This window comes from Petaurus breviceps, unplaced genomic scaffold, assembly GCF_028583685.1.
Source record: "Petaurus breviceps papuanus isolate PSGF00001 unplaced genomic scaffold, PetGlider_PUasm1.0 400, whole genome shotgun sequence".
NCBI classification, from domain to species: Eukaryota; Metazoa; Chordata; class Mammalia; order Diprotodontia; family Petauridae; genus Petaurus; species Petaurus breviceps.
In genome coordinates this window covers 5,985,533-6,002,447 of record NW_027186316.1, presented here as the reverse complement: position 1 = coordinate 6,002,447, position 16,915 = coordinate 5,985,533, and the positions used below count along the sequence as shown (strand labels likewise).

The following is a 16,915-nucleotide window of genomic DNA, read 5'->3' as shown; positions in this document are numbered from 1 at the left end:
GCCACAGATACTCGAAATTGAAGGCCATGGGATTGTAATGATGCAGCTTGGTCCCAGAGAGGAGACGGAAGAATGCAGCTCCCTTTCTTTGCAGAGTGGTGGCCGATGGATGTGGAACCCTGTACTAGTTGATGTGCTGGTCACTTTGGCTGGACTGGTTTTAGGTTTTTCTTTTTTTTTTTATTACAACACTGGGTAGGAGAGAGGGGGATATATTTGGGAATATAGGTGCTATAATGGCAAAAAAAAAAAAAAACCTCACACAAATGGTTTCTCTTCCTCCAAACTCTACTAAGTCACGTTTTCCCCAAGCACACAAAAATTGCCTTAGATCAAGCAGAGGGCCATTAGGAGGTGTTCGATAAATACCCATTGATCAGGCTAATTGATTTAAATGACAGAGTTGTCTCTAAGTTATCTGTGGCATGTGAAGGACATTGACAACTTAACAGGTCCCTTGTTCTCTTTTCAGCCCCTGAATCAGCCCTTATCTTAGCAGCTGCTAAGAAGGCTGAGTGGAGGTTCAGTCCTGTAAAGGTCCAATTCTCAGGTCACGGCAAGCAAAAAAAGATCCAGTAAGTTGCACTTTGACTTCCACAGCCCTCGGCTGTAACTGCCTATGGAGGGGAATCTTAGCTTTGTAGCTCTTTCCTTTCTCCCTATCTGCTCTGGCTTGTTTCTGTCTTTCTCTTCCTCCTTTCTCTTCTCTCACCCCATCCCATTTCTCTCTTGGAAACCTTGCCTCCCCACTCTCTTCTCCATTCTCTCCCTGCTTTTTTCCAGGACATGTTGAAGAAAGAAGCCCTCCTCCTTATCCCCAACGTCTTGAAGGTGTTCTTAGAGAATGGACAGATCAAGTCCTTCACGTTTGATGGCCGAACCACTGTCAAGGTACAGGTTCTCCTTTTGTCTCAAATCTAGATGCAGCTGGGTTGGGGGGGGGCGGTGCAGAGAAAAAGAGGAGAGTAGCTCTGGCTGACTTGTAGGCACCCATTCTTCAGTCATGCCATGCTATTGATCTCAGTCAGAACTCAGTGGCAAGGAGTCTGGGATGGGGATGAGTGTGTGTACAAGGACCTAGGGCTGGAAGGGCCCTCAGAGGCCATCTAATCCAACTCCCTCATTCTACCAAGGAGGAAACTGAGACCCAGGGAGGGGAAGATACTGGCCCAAGGTCACACAGATAATTTCAGAGGCAGGATTTGAACCCAGGTTCTTTGATTCCAAATTGTGCCAAGAAGAATGGTGTAGGAAATTGTTGGCATGTATGCACATTGGAATGGGGGAGGGACATTAAGCTGTTCCCAATAGAGTGTGTTTGGTTTAGATGGTATACTAGTAAAAATTATAATAATAACAATAATAGCTAAGATGTATATAGGGCCTATTATGTTACAAGCACTGTGCTGCTGTTTTGGTTTTTTTTTAAGATGAAAGGATTGGGGCAAAGCAGCAGATTAAAGAAGGGGGGACAGCTGCTCCAAGGGGATGGCATGGGGATTGCAGAGAGGCAGCTCAGCTCTTAGTTGGCTTTTGTTTTCTCTGCCAAAGAGAATGACATTTGGACTAGAAAGAACAGACCAAAATAGCTAATAGAAAGGTGGAAGCCAGGGTATGTAAGGAGAGAGCAAGAAAGAAGCTAGCTGCCTTTGCTGAATTTAAGCATGCAGATGCAGGTAAATGGCACTCCTCCATTCTGACAGACCTTCAGTCAGCAATGTTTGAAAGACCATGGAGAAGAAGAGAGGTGCCACAGGAACAGAGAAGGGCAAATATTCATTGTTTGGATTTTCAAAAAAGGCTTAAAAGATTAACTTCTGCAAACTACAGGCTGGTGAGCTTGACTTTACTTGGAAAAATTGTAGAAAATGTTTATTAAAGGGATGGTTAGGATCTGAAAATAAAGAAAGGGGTGGGGAATGGTTACAGAAAAGGATTTCTTCAAGGAAGACATGTACCAAATCAAACTTGTTTCCTTTTTTTAGACCCATCAGTAGAATCTTGTCAGTAGAATTTGCCTAGATTTTAGCATACCATTTGTCAAGAGTCCTGTTGACAAGTTGGAGAGAAGTAAGTTTAGGTGATAGTATAACTAGATGACTTTAAAACTGGTTGGATAACTGGGACTGAAAGGGTAGTCATTAATGGTTCAAGATCAGTTTGGAAAGAGGTCTGCAATGGAGTACCCCAGGGATCTGACCTAACTCTGTATGGCATGTTTGTCAAATTTGCCAGTGATGCAAAGCAAGAAGGGATAGCAAACAAGTTAAAAGACAGAGTCAGGATCAGAAAAGATCTCAACAATCACAATCTCGATAGGCCAGAAAATTGATTTGAGTCAAATAAGTTGAAATTTGATAGGGATAAATATAGCTAACATTTATATAATGTTTTAGCATGTTTTAACATTTATATAATGTTTATAAGTACTTTAGAAGCACATTGTATAGAATGCTGGACCTGGAGTCAGAAGGATGTAAGTTCAACTCAGACCCCAGACATTTACTAGCTTTGTAACTGTGGGCAAATCACTTCACCTGTTTGCCTCAGTTTCCTCAACTGTAAAATGGATAATAATGGTACCTCCCTCCCAAGGTTGTTGTGAGGATCAAATGAGATAATATTTATAAAAGTGCTTGGCAAAGTGCCTGCTTTATAAATAGCATTCTCTTCCCTCTGGTCCCTTTTACATGATTGAACATATGATTATTTGATTCTCACTACAACAATGTGAGGTAGGTGCTCTTCATTTTACAGATGAGGAAATGGAACCAAGAGATCTGTTTTGTTTGTATGCTTATTTTGGTGGACCACAAAAGAATCAGTATTATTTGTATAGTAATTATTTGTATATATACCAACTGGAATGGGTTAACAGGGTGATACATACATACATATACACACATTTTTATGGATGTATATATGTATGTGTCATCCTGTAGACCCATTTTTAGTTGGTATATATACAAATAATTACTATACAAACAATACTGATTAGTTTGTGTGTATGTACATATGCTGGCAGCTAGGTGGCGGTGCAGTGGATAGAGTGCCAGGTCTGGCATCAGGAAGACTCATCTTTCTGAGTTCCAATATGACCTCAGACACTTACTACCTGTGTGACCCCGGGCAAGTCCTTTAATGCTGTTTGCCTCCGTTCCTCATCTATAAAATGAGAAGGAAATAGCAAACCACAGCAGTATCTTTGCCAAGAAAACTCTAAGTAAGGTTACAAAGGATTGACACAACTAAAATGACTGTATAACAACAATTATATATGTGTATATATATACATATATAAACACATATACATACACATACATACACACATAAATATAGGTTCACTGGGTGATGTATACATACATATGCACATATTTGTATGAATGTATATAGGTATGTATGTATGTATGATTTTGTTGACCCATATTAATATATATACACAAACTAAATAGTTTGTGTATATACAAACTCATATTTAGTATGTGTATATCAGTTTGTATATATACATAAAATTTTATTTTTAATATTAAATATATTATTAAATATTAATGTTAAATATTAAAATGTTCATTTTAGATTTTAAAGTAAACATTAGTTTGCATATATATGTAAATATGGGTTAGTAGAATAGAATGCATACATACACATACACACACATACATACATAATATCTTCCTAGCGGCACAGATAGGAAGCAAAGCCACAATTTCCTTGATGGCCCTTGTGGTGGCCCATGGCTGTTGGGCCAACCTGGAGAAACCTGGGGCAGGTGGAGGGGTTTCAGGCCCTGTACCATGTTAGTCAGCTCCTCTGGAACTCCTAATACAGACAGATTGAACCAGGAGTTTCCTAGATGGCTTTAGGCCTAACTCTGGAGACAGTAAAGGGAAGGACAGTATTATCCAGAAATAATCTGGAATAATGGACAGTTTCAGATCAACTCCTTGGCCTTCTCCACATCTAGGGATGTGAGCTAAGGCCTCTCCCACAGTTTTGTGGCATCATTGAATACTTGCCTCAATCTGTGGAAGAGGCCAAATAGTCTATAACTTATTGAAACAAGGGATGCCTGTTCACCCCCAAGGTCAAGGTTCAGTTTGCATGCATATGTATATTGAGTGGGAAGGGTCTCTGAGCTCTTTGGTTTCTGTTGCCCCATTTTCTTCCTCTGTAAAATGAGGAGGTTGACTAATCCCAAATTTGACTAATCTCAGGAACCTTGAACAAAGCCTCAGTTTCTTTCTGTGTAAAACAAGAGGGTTGGTCCCTTCCAGCTCTAGATTTCTTAGCCTCGGCACCTATGACTGTGCTGTTGAGTCTCTGTGGCATTGGATGTTTTCCCTGGTTTTCTTTCCTTGCACTCCCCCAACCTCCTGTTAACCATTGCCTCTGGTCAGAGGCAGGGTGCGGCCTCTGGTCATGGCTCTGGCTGCCACTCCATAGCGGGTGCAGTTGGCTGCTCATTGGCACTTTGACAGGCTGCCAAGGCACTTGTATTTGAGAGGTGCCTGGGTGAGCTGACAGCATGGCCCGGGAACCATTAAGCTTGTAACTTTCATTGGCAACGCTTGGCTTGGCTGTCCAGGTTCCCAGTGCTAAATGGGCTGAAAATCTCATCTGCCCCTGTCTCAGCTCCAGCAACATTGGCTTGGTTATGATTTACCTGTGTAATGGTCTGCACCTGTGATTTCTTTGGGCTAAGAGAGCTCCTGGTGAGGAAACTCCCTTTAGCAATTCCTAGCAGCACCTGCCCCGCAACAACTAATATGTGACATGATGATATTTTCCAGCATCTACCCTAAACATTCAGTTGACTAAACAGTTCCCAGTGGGCAGCAAAGGGGATGTTTCAGCTCTTGGCCTTTTAGCTTGCCCAAAGCTCCTTGCTCTGGCCTGTTATCTCTGTTCCTAAGCTAGTCTTTTTCATGCCTCTGAGTGCCACTCTATCCCTAGGCTTATGTGCTTGTCTAGAGCTCAGAGCACTTAATGATGGGCAGAATCCTTGGCTATGACAACTAAGTGGCCAGGGTCACTAGCTGGATCCTGCTTCATGGGGCCAGTTTCATCAGAGAAGGCTTAGTGTCCTCTCTATAACCTTCTGTCTATCTCTTTTCTTGGGCCTTTCTCTTCCATTCTTCCTTCCTTCCTTTCCTCCTTCCCTCCCTCCCTCCTTCCCTCCTTCCTTGTCTCTCTCTCTCTCTCTCTCTCTCTCTCTCTCTCTCTCTCTCTCTCTTTCTCTCTCTTTCTCTCTTCCCTATTCCAGGAATTTAATTATTAGAACAGCAGAATAGGTGAAGGTTGAACCCTCAGGCTTTTATCTTGTCTTCCTCAGGATGTGATGGTGACATTACAGGACCGTCTCTCCCTAAGGTACATCGAACACTTTGCTCTCGTCCTGGAGTATGCTAGCCCAGAGCAAAGCCACAAGTTCCTGCTTCTCCAGGACAAGCAGCCCCTGGCCCATGTAAGTGACCCCTCTTGTTGTGGCTTGTATAGGGTCCCACCTGGAAAAGTGGGCCTGAGGAGAGCAGCCAGTCTTGGAATCTTGTTCCTAGAGTTCCAGTGAGCAGCCTATTGGTATCCCATCTACCCTTAGGAGACCACGGAGATCCCATTTCTAGGTGGATTTTTAGGGTGGGTATGGAGGTGGGAGGGGAATGACCTAAGGAATTCTCGGGTTTGCCTAGGGAACCAAGTTAGGAAAGATAGGCATTTCTCTAATCTACTTACCTATGAGATTCCCTCAGCAGAGCTATAATATTTAGAATGAAAAAAAAATCCCACAGTTGGACAAAAGTTCAGAAACTATCTAGTGCAGAGATGGCAAACAGGCCACCTTTAGGCAACACTCCCTAGTGGGCCCAAACCAGATTAAAATAGAATGGAAAATATTTAATAAAATAAATGAAAATGTAATAGAGCATAGCTGATGTTAATATGTGGTTTTCTAAGTCAACATGTAGCTGCAGGGATACTTTCATAGAGTTTACTATTTGAATTTGATACCATTAATCTAGTTCAACTTATAGTTGTACAGGTGTCTCTTCTACAACATTTGTTCTTTTTTTTCTTTTTGGAGGGCAATTGGGGTTAAGTGATTTGCCCAAGGTCACACAGATAGTTTTTGTGTTAAGTGTCTGAGGCTGGATTTGAACTCAGGTCCTCTTGACTCCAGGGCTGGTGCTGTATTCACTGCACCACCTAGCCGCCCCACTTCTACAACATTTGTAACAAGTAAAAATGACATTAAAGAAGAGGCAATGGGGCCTTCCCATATGCTCTGGAGCGGGACTGTCTCCCTCTATTAGAATTAGCCCCCAAACTTGGCACAATTCTTGGAACATGGTAAGTGCTTGACAAAAGCTTTTGTTCATTCATGCAAGTGGTCCCTCCAACCTCTACTTTGAAGCTCACTAAAAGGTAGTCAACAACTTCTTATCTTAATGCAGCCTGCTGAGAACAGTCCTGAATCTGCCTCTCTCTGCATGTTCCCACCATTATTCCATGCCCACTGGGGCTAACCAGAATAAGTCCAATCTCTCTTCCCCTTCATACACTTGAAGACTGTGATATTGTCCTAGCTAGGTAAGCCTTCTCTTCTCCAGGCTAAATATGTTCGGTTCCTTCACCCTGTCCTCGAATAGCCCTCCATTGTCCTTTCCTGTCTACCTCTGGATACTCCCAAATTTATTAATGCTTTTCCTGTTGATTCTTATTGAGATTATGGTCCACTAGACCTTTTCTGTTGGAATGGCTATTGAGTCCACATCTATCTCCCCTGTCTTCACATGTGAGAAGTTGATTTTTTGACTCCAAGTACAAAATTTTACATTGATCTCTGTTGGATGGCATCTTTTTGGTTTGGTCCAGTGTATTAGATCTTTTCAAAGAAGTCATGTGACATATTAGTTATACACCCCCCCCCCCCCCCCTTTGGGCCTTTTTTTTTGGTAAGCTTTATTGATGCCTTTTGCTTTTATATCAGTCATTTCAGATGTAATTAATCCCTCTCATAACAAAGAACAGCAGATATATGTGTGTGTGTGTAGCAAAAACAACAGATGCAGTGATCATATCTGACCAAAGATGCACATTTCTTTTTTTTTAATTTAATTTATTTATGTATAGTTTTCAACATTTACTTCCATAAGTTTTAAATTCTTCCCCTTCCCTCCCCCCTCTCTCCCTAAGACGGCCTACAATCTGATATAGGCTTTGCATATACATTCCTATTTTTTTTTAAGCAATCGGGGTTAAGTAACTTGCTCAAGGTTACACGGCCAGGTGTTTCTGGGTGGGTGCTAAGTGTCTGAGCCCAGATTCGATCCTAGGTCATCCCGACTCTGGGGCTGGTGCTCTTACTCGCTGTGCTACCTGGCCGCCCCTAACATATACATTCCTCTTAAACATATTTTCACATTAGTCACTTTGTATAGAAGAATTATAACCATGTGAGAAAGAAAAAAACAACAAAACAAAAAAAGAAAATAGTCTGCTTCACTCTGCATTCCAACTCCATAGTTCTTTCTCTGGATGTGGATGGCATTTTCCATCATGAGTCCTTTGGAAATGTTTGAGGTCCCTGCGTTGCTGAGAAGAGACAAGTCTATCAAAATCAGTCATTGCACACTGTGGCTGTTACTGTGTATAATGTTTTCTTGTTTCTGCTCACTTCACTCAGCATCAGTTCATATAAGTCTTTCCAGGTTTTTCTGAAGTCCACCTATTCATCATTTCTTATAGCACAGTAGTATTCCTTATAGCATTCTTATAACACATTCATATGCCACAGCTTGTTCAGCCATTATGCAATCGATGGGCCTCCCTTCAATTTCCAATTCTTGGCCACCACAAAGAGAGCTGCTATAAAGATTTTGCACATGTGGGTCCTTTTCCCATTTTCATGATCTCTTTGGGATACAGACCTAGTAGTGGTATTGCTGGGTCAAAGGGTATGCACATTTTATAGCCCTTTGAGCATAGTTCCATATTGCTCTAAGGATGCACATTTCTGCCCTTGTGCTCTCTATCTCTCCACCAAGAAGTGAGGAAGAATGTTTTGTTGTATATTCTTTGAAATCAAGATTGTTATTACAGTATTTATTAGTTATTACAGTTATTACATTATTACTAAAGAGCTGAACTTCTTCTTTTCTGTGTTTTTTTTTCATTGATGTGCCTGTCATCATTAAGCTTTTTCTTTTGGCTACTCTACTTTGCATCAGATCATAAAATCTTCTCATGATTCCCTGAACTCCTGATAGTTGTCATTTCTTACAGCATGATAACCCATCACATTCAGATACAATATTTTGTCCACCAATTCCAAAATTAACAGGCACCCTCTTAGTTTCTAGCTTTTGCCACCCCCAAAAGGGTTGCCATGAATTTTTGGGCACATGTAGCACCTTCTTGTAGGCATATACCCAGTATTGGGGTCATTGGGTATTTAAATGCTATGAACATTTAAAACACTTTTCTCAAATAATTAATTCCAGATGATTTTCCAAAATGGTTGGCCCAACTCACAGCTCCATTAGCAGAATATTGTGTGCCTGCTTCTTGTAGCCCCTCCAACATTGACTATTCCCATTTTTTCCCATCTTTGTCAATTTGCTGGGTGTGAGGTGAACTCTCAGTTGTTTTAATCTCTCCCAGCTGTGTATCATCTGCTAATTGGATAAGCAATCAAATTGGCTTTTGTCCAAGTCATTAATAAAAATGTTACACAGTACAGTTCCCTAGGGTTTTCCACTACAGGTCCTCATTCAAGCTGACATGATATCATTGCTAACTACTCTTGGGTTCATGTCAATGAGCCAGTTCCCAACCCACCTAATGGAACGTTGTCTGGTCTCAAGGAGAGCATGAGAGACTTTATGTCGATTTCAGGACAAACTCATTTAGAACATTCCCTGGATCTCCCAGGATAGGGGAATGAGACTGGTCTAACACAGCTCTTAATGAGCCATTTCTGTCAAGTACCATTTCCTTTTGTAGATAATCACTAACTGTCCCTTTAGGAATCTATTCTAGGATTTTGCCAGTTGATGGAAAGCTCACCAGCCTATAGAGACATCATTCTTATGTCTTTGTGGACTCTCAGGATTATGTGTCCTTCCCTAGCCATCTTCTGGCCTATTTCACATAGTAGGGACTTAAATGTTTATTGACTATTTTCCATGGTCTTTGAGAGATCACTGATATGGCTTCTGAGATCCCTTCTAGCTGCAATCTACAATTCTAGCCTTTAGCAAATCACCTTCAATTCTTTGGCCCTCAGTTTCCCTTTGGGGTAAAATAAGGAGGGATGTACTAGATGGTCTTTGAGGTTCCTTTCAGCTCTAGAATCCTATGTGTGACCTTGGGCAAGTCACCTTAAGCTCCCTGGGCCTCAGTTTCCTCATCTATAAAACAAGTAATTTGGACTAGAGGGCCTCTGGGGTTCCCTCTAGCTCTCAGCCAATGAAGACTAAAGGGACCATTGGAAAACCACAAGGTGGGCAGCCCAGCCTCCCCAAGAGGCTTTTTGCTTACTGGAGAAGATTTAAAATAAACTCTCTCAATCAGGTCACCCTATGCCCACTGGGTATTATTGAGGTCTGAAGTGAAGGCCCTAAGGTAGGGTTCCTGATGTGCCATGGCTTAGGTCTAGCTAGTGAAGAAGAAAGTTCTCAGATAGCATGTACTACTGCTGACACTATGTACTTTTGCTGTCATTTTTGTGACTTGATTCCAAACTGCTATGGCAGGCATGAGTTGGGTCCCCAGACCTGAGTTTCAATCCCCACTTCTGAGTTCGAATCCCCATTCAGTTGCTTATTATTACAGTGAATCAAGAGTTGAGATCCAAAGACTCTAGGTGGGATCTCAACAAAGGCTACACAGATAGAATGTGGCAGAGACAGGATTTGAACCCAGGTCTTTGACCTCCCAAGCCAGTCTAACTTACCTGAGTTTGCATCCTGATTCAGCTGCTCGTTATTATAGTTACTCAAGAGTTGAGATCCCTATGACTCTAAATAGGATCTTGACCAAGGCTGCACAGATAGAATGCGGCAGAGACAGGATTTGAACCCAGATCTTTGGCCTCCCAAGCCAAAGCTTTGGATCTAGCTTTGGATCTGTGATTCTTTGACCTGTTGGCTCCTCTGGCACTTGCCCTTTCTTTCTTCTTAGTGTAGCTCAGATCTGCCCAGTTAGCAAAGAAACCATTTAACAACGAGCTCTCAGGGAACAAATGGATGCAGTACACACTTTCCTGTGTCATCTACATTGCTAACATTTTCTTGGTCACTTTCTTAAGTCTAGATGAATAAGTCAGACCCTGATTTGTAGCATTTGCTAATATAATTCTAGGTTGTTAAGTGTTCCCACTACACATTTGACATCGGGCTCTCGTGAGCTGGTTCTGCCTGGTTCCAACAATCCTGTTCCAGTTGGCTCCAGTGCCCCCTGCCTGAGACCCCAGAGGGGCTAGATGGGCCCCCCAGCCCTGCCTCGCTCCTATGCCACTCCTTCCTGACTCCTCCTCTCCTCTCTGCTCAGGTGGTCCAGCGGACACATTACCAAGGTATGAGATGTCTCTTCCGAGTGAGCTTCTTTCCCAAAGACCCCGTGGAACTGTTGCGCCAAGATCCTGCTGCTTTTGAGTACCTGTATATCCAGGTAAGAGAAGTAGGCTGGGGTCCTGGCAAGGGCACAAGCAGAGAGTGAACACACCAAGACAGCAGGCGGCCCAACAGAACCACAGAGTAGACAAGCAGCTAGCTAGTCCTAGCCCTCTCAAGCTTCTCCTCTGGTCTTTCCACTGGGGCAGCATGACTGGCTTCAGTCCTGTAGGAGTCTCTGCTACCCAGCTCGGTGGGAACTGCCAGTGCCCAGACTGCTATGCAGAAAAGAAAGAAACAAAACTAGCCCCTGGGGGAGGGAAGCTCCCCTGTGCTCCGGCTAGGTCATTCTCTTGCCTCCCACCCAGAGGCACCGAGGGCCATTGGGACAGAGATTAGAGATTGGCTTCCAAGGAGCAAGGAATGCTTTCGATTGCCCTAACGGCTCCTAATATCCCACCTTGTTCTGCATGGTGCCCATAATCTTAACTTAAGGCACCAAGTTATTTTCATCATATTAGACATGAGATAGGGTAAAAGAAAAAGAAATCTATTATTCAGATATGTTCAATGGAGTTTGTCCTATAGCCAAAGCCTCTGCCACTCTTCCTTGGGTTCTCATAAATGGTGTCATCTTCCAGGCAGCCCCATTCTGTCCGGCACATGCAATCACATAAGGTCTTGCCTGATGGATCCCAGAGCCAGAAAGGCCTGGGTTCAAGTCCCACCAAATGTCTCTGGGACCCTGGGCAATCCCCTTAACCTCTCTGGGCTATAAGCAACTCTCTAAGACTCTTAAGTTACAGAGGGGGTGTCAACCTGCATGAGCAGAGGGAGTTCACTTTCCAGGAGTTCCCTATGCTAATGAAACCACAGATCTAGCCCCAAACAAAGTCCAAATGCCACCATAAGCAGAGGCTGTCTTTGTTGCATACCAGTTCTCAAGGTCACAAAGTCTCAACCATCAGATAGCAACCTCCCCTCTCCTTCATTTCCTTCCTTTCCCTAAACTGATTTCTTCAGGTTTCCAAGGTGGCCTCCTAGGCCTAATCCTGGGGATTTGGGCACAGATGGCAAGTAGTATCCTCCCCTCTAATGAAAACTAGCCTTCAATTATATCTGTCTCAAGCTTTATCATTTAAGATTGACCCTTGACCCTTTGGTGCTTCCCCAGTCCCATCATCACCTGAACGAAAGGCAGGAACTAACATGGTCAGCAGGTCATTCAACAAATATTTGCTGCAGGGCTGCTCTATGCCAGGCTCTCTGGTAGGATACAGGGACAAAAATGGAACAAGTTCCCCCATGCTTAGTGGCATCTTTGTCTCCAACCAATATTGCCTTTGCTCACATGTGCAGGTTGGGGAAAGAGGGCTGCCCCTGCTCCCCTTTCACCCTTCTCCACAGTCCACACTCTGGGTCAAGGGCCTTTGGAAAGGCTTTCTTTTCCCTCTGAAGATGTCAAGACAGAGGAATAGGGCTAGGTGGGTGGGTGGTTAGCACAGATCCCAGGGAAATAGGGATATTGATGGCGGGTGGTAGGATGGTGAGAGAGAGGGCCTCCATTTTCCCCGATAAGAAAGCCGGCCACCTAGGAAGAGAGCTGTAAGTTGGACAAGATGTCCTTAGCATGGGCATTATGGCTCCAAGGTGGGTGTCCCCTAAGGCCTTTTTCCATGTGACCCTAAGCTAGAAGAGGTGGGCCATGGTGATAGGAGGACCACCAATAACCCCTCCTGAGCAGAGTGGATACAATGGTATGTTTGTAGTTAAAGAACTTGTTCCTTTAGGCATGGGAAGCAAAGAAGTTTTAAGGAAGAGAGAAGCTGAAGGTGGGGAGGAAACTTGCAGGCTGCCTTTGGTGCCAGCTTCGAAGAGGCCCACAGCCCTGGAACCCCTGCTGAGCAGGACAGGGGTTGGAGGCCAAAGTATCCAATTAAGCTGCCCATAGGAGATAAGGGCACCTTCTGCCAGGAGAGCTATGGGTAGGAAAGGGAGGGAGGAGGGGGCATAGACTTTTAGGAATGATGGGTAAAAGGAAACCTTGATGAGAGCCCAAGAAAAAGCCACTGGGGCCTTGACTATTCTCCCACAATTTAACATAACAATAGATTTGCTCTCATCCTGACCCTTTCTCATTTCTAATATGTTGAAAGCAACTTGGTGCTTTAACTTTGACTCTGGGCAAGCAGCTTCTGCACTACATAGGATGGAAAGCCAATTTTAGGAATAGGTTTGAATTGTTTCTACTGGAGGTGAAAGGGTTGAGGGGGTGGGGAGGCAGGGTCGGGCCTGACTTCAGGGCCTCCTTCACCTCTCTCCCAGAGCCGAAATGACGTCATCCGGGAGCGCTTTGGAATGGACCCCAAGCCTGAGATGCTTTTAGTCCTTGCAGCGCTTCACATCTACATCACTGTTTCCGCCGCACGACCCAGCCAAAAATTCTCCCTCAAGAATGTGGAGTGAGTTGTCCAGAGAGGTCTTCGGGGAGATGGGGGGAGGGGTGGGGAAGAGGCGGGGGTGGGGCATTGTATAGGCAAGAGAAGGAATTAGGAGAAATGCCAGCAAGAGTGTAGAGCATTGGGCAAAGGAGACTGAGAGTAACTAGGTCAATTGAGGTAGACTCTCTTTTATATTACCTTCATTTCATAATCTGTCCCCTCACCACCATCATCACTACCTATCCCCTAAGTAATCTTACAGCAAAGAAAAAAAAAACAGCAAAACAATCCAGCAGAGACAATTGATATGATATATGCAGTATCCCATAGTCCTCTGCTTTTACCAAGAAGGGAGTGAGATGTCTTTTTCTCAACTCCTTTGCCAGGCCAAGTTTCTTAGACAAAGTAATTAAACAATGTTTAGGGGGTGGCTAGGTGACACAGTGAATAGACACCGGCCCTGGAGTCAAGAGGACCTGAGTTCAAATCCAACCTCAGACACTTCACACAAAAACTAGCCCTGTGACCTTGAGCAAGTCACTTAACCCCAATTGCCCTCCAAAAAGCAAAAAGAAACCAATGTTTAGTTGCTACTAATTTGCTGTTATTTTTCTACATTATTTTAATTATCCCTGGTACTGCTTACTTCCTCTATTTCTCATAACTCCATATATTCATTTTTCCTTTGAGCACAGTAATATTCCATCCAGCTACCATAGGGGTCCCTTTCCCTGTCCCCTGCTGCCAGGGCAACCAGACTCCATCTTTGGAGCAGCATTCATACAACATGGATAAACTGAGAGCCATCAACTCCTATCCTTTTGGTGACAGGGAGGACTGCCAGGCCTTCCTATTCGCCTTCTGACCTGCTGATGCACCCTTAAAGGGACCCCTGGACCTTGCCACCTGCCCTGTTGCTATATTAGGGCTTCCAAACCCTTCCATCCACCCTACTGCTGAACTCTGATATGCATTCTCTCCTCCAATGAGATCGTGAGCTCCTGGAGAGCAGATTGTCTTGGTTTTTCTATCTGTATTCCCAGCATTTAGTAGTCAACATATAAGTGTTTAATAAATGTTTTTTTCATTCATCCATTTGTTCATTCATTCATTCATTCCATTTATTCATTCATTGCATTCATGTACCACAATTTGTTGCGCCATCCGTAATAGGTACAATTTCTATGCAATGGTGGGTGGTGCCCCCATAAGCATCACACCACTTGCTAGGGTCAAGGACAAGAAGTGTTATGTACCTGTTGGCAAGAGTATAGCTGGAATGACTAGGTGACCCATCTGCAGAGGTCACACCCTCTCCCTTCTGGGTCTCCCCTGCAATCAGCACTTATTTAGTGCCCCTCCCCCACCCCATATGTTAGGCACTGGGGATACAAAGATTGCCCTCCAAGAGCTAGTTTCAGCAAACTAGAGGTAGCATAATTGAAACCAAAAAGCACTTAATTAGGAGAGATGTATCCAGAGCTTGAGTGGAACTCTATCCATCATTCATTCACCATTGACTCACAGGAAGCAGACAGACACCATGGAAGAAGTCAGAGGATCTGGGTTGAAATCCTACTTCTAACATCTATGGTCTTGGCATATTACCTCACTTCTCTGGGCCTCAGTTTCCTCCTTTATAAAATGAGGGAGTTTGTTTACCCAACTTTTATGACCATGAGACCTTGAGCAAATCATTTCATCATATCACTTAGGTTTCTTCACTTGTAAAATGAACAGAATCATTAAATGCATATTAGTGGGTAGCTTGCTTGGGAGTTGGAAGACCTAGGTTCAAGGCCTACCTGTGACACACTGGCCCTGATATTGGACAACTAATTTGAGCTCAGTGACCCAGGTAACTCTGTTAAGGTGGTAAGTTCCAGATGAGGTTTTGATCACCATTGGTAAGAGGACTTTCCTCACAACCAGTGAAATCATAGGTCAGAATCCAAACAACAAAAGAAATCCTTAGTCACCTCCCACAAGGGATTGTTGTCAGGATCATGGCTAAAAGATGACTCTTACGTAAACCACAGAGTGCTCTTCCCACACAAGGGCTCATTATTGTCATTATTATTAAATGTTAAGTGCCCAGCCAACAAGTGGTGGAGACACTAAATGCTCAGGGTCAGAAGGAGGCGAGTTTGGGGGCCAGGGCTGGTGATGAAGGCTCTCATTTGCAGCCCAGCCCTGTGGGGTTCTGCAGTGCCTTAGAACATGCCTTCCTCATTACAAATCTCCCTCTTTGCCTTCTGGCCTCTCTTATCCATCTTACTTGCAATCCTATCCCTCAGGCTCACATCATACCTTTGCCACTTTTACCTGTGTGACTTTGGTCAAGTCCCTTCCCTGGGCCTCAGCTTCCTCCTCTGTAAAATGAGGAGGTTGGACCAGATGACCTCTGAGGTCCGCACCAGGTCCAGAGCAATGATCTTACATGTGACTTTGGGTCAGTTACTTCCCTCACTTGGCCTCAGTTTCCCCATCTGCAAAATGAGAAGTTTGGACTAGGTATGTGTAACTTCCCTGGGCATCAGTTTTCTCAGCTGCAAAATTCAGAGGGATGGACAAGATGGCATCTGAAGGTCCTTTCTGCTCTATGGCTAGGACCTTCTATTCCCCTTTCCCCCACCTATCTTCTCTCACTACCCTGTCTACTCAGTTTCTCTGTCTCTTTATCTTTCTCTGTCTCTCTCTTCTCTCTCCCCTCTCTCTTTCTCTCCCTCTCCCTCTCTCTGTCTCTGTCTCTTCCTATCTCTCTGTCTCTGTCTCTCTCCTGTATATCTCACTGTTTTCCTCCTTTTCTGCTTTTAGGAAGGAGTGGGGCCTGGAACCCTTTCTTCCTCCCTCCCTCCTACAGAGCATCAAAGAGAAAAACCTTCGGAAATCACTCTCCCAGCAACTGAAGGCACACCAAGCCCATCCCCCCAGCGGCACCAAGGTACCCAGGGCAGGCTGGCGACCAAGTGCTCTGCTCAGACACCACTGGCCTCTGGGCTGCCACGTGTGGCTTCGGAGATGGACTCAGGGATGGTACTTCCCTGGGTGCACTGCCTTCAGGAGACATTCATTTGGCACAGTCAGGACCCTGAAGCAAAGGGACTACCCATTTCTTCTGTGGTCTTGGTACAAAGAGAACCTCCATAGGGCCTGGGCAGCTCCAGGAAAGTAACTGGCCCCTCTACCTCAGGCCTATGTGGGGAGGTTAGATCTAGAGTCAGAGACCCCAGGATATGAATGAGTGTGTCTGTGGGACAGGAATGATTTCCTGCGGGGAGGGCCACCCTAACTGGGATACTACAGGCCAAAGGACATCAGGGCATGGGGCCCTGGATGGTGGAGGAGAAGAGACAGAGAGGCAGGAGAGCAAGGGACGCCAAAGGGACCAAAGAGACTTGGCCATCTTTGTTCCCTGCCTTGGAGCCTTGTGCCCCACTTGGGCAAGGGCTCACTTTGCCCATCCCACATTAACCTCCTCTTTCCCAAGGCCCAGCAGTCATGGGGCTTGTTATCCTGTAGGGTTCCCAGATGCAGGCAAAGCTTCAGTACCTTCGGATTCTGAATGAACTTCCCACCTTCACAGGCGTCCTGTTCAACACTGTGGGCCTGGTGAGTGGAGGTGGTAGGGTACTTGGAGGTGGGGAGGATGGGGGGCAAGGGGCCTGCCTTAGAGCAGGTCACCAGGGGAGATATCAGAAGGGATTTCCCCTCCCTTGTTCCTGGGTACATCCATCCAGGCCCAGCAAGCCTGGGGTGGCCCCCTAAGAACTGGACCTATGCTAGTGCATATCATACCACATTTAATCTCATCTTGCACACTGGGCTTGGGTACTTGCCATGTTCTCAAGGTGTGCTGGTTAA

At 44.6% G+C, this 16,915-nt stretch overlaps 1 protein-coding gene across 1 annotated transcript in view; it reads left to right on the top strand.

Annotated features, from left to right (window-relative positions):
- Positions 1-477: 477 nt before the first annotated feature.
- The window catches only part of FRMPD3 (FERM and PDZ domain containing 3), a 47,462-nt gene continuing 31,024 nt past the window's right edge, over positions 478-16,915 (top strand). Inside the window, exons 1-7 of the mRNA XM_069100443.1 lie at positions 478-575; positions 784-891; positions 5,333-5,464; positions 10,549-10,668; positions 12,936-13,072; positions 15,869-15,995; positions 16,574-16,663. Coding sequence (XP_068956544.1) covers positions 787-891; positions 5,333-5,464; positions 10,549-10,668; positions 12,936-13,072; positions 15,869-15,995; positions 16,574-16,663 — 711 coding nt within the window. The 5' untranslated portion in view covers positions 478-575; positions 784-786. The remainder of the gene's footprint in view (positions 576-783; positions 892-5,332; positions 5,465-10,548; positions 10,669-12,935; positions 13,073-15,868; positions 15,996-16,573; positions 16,664-16,915) is intronic.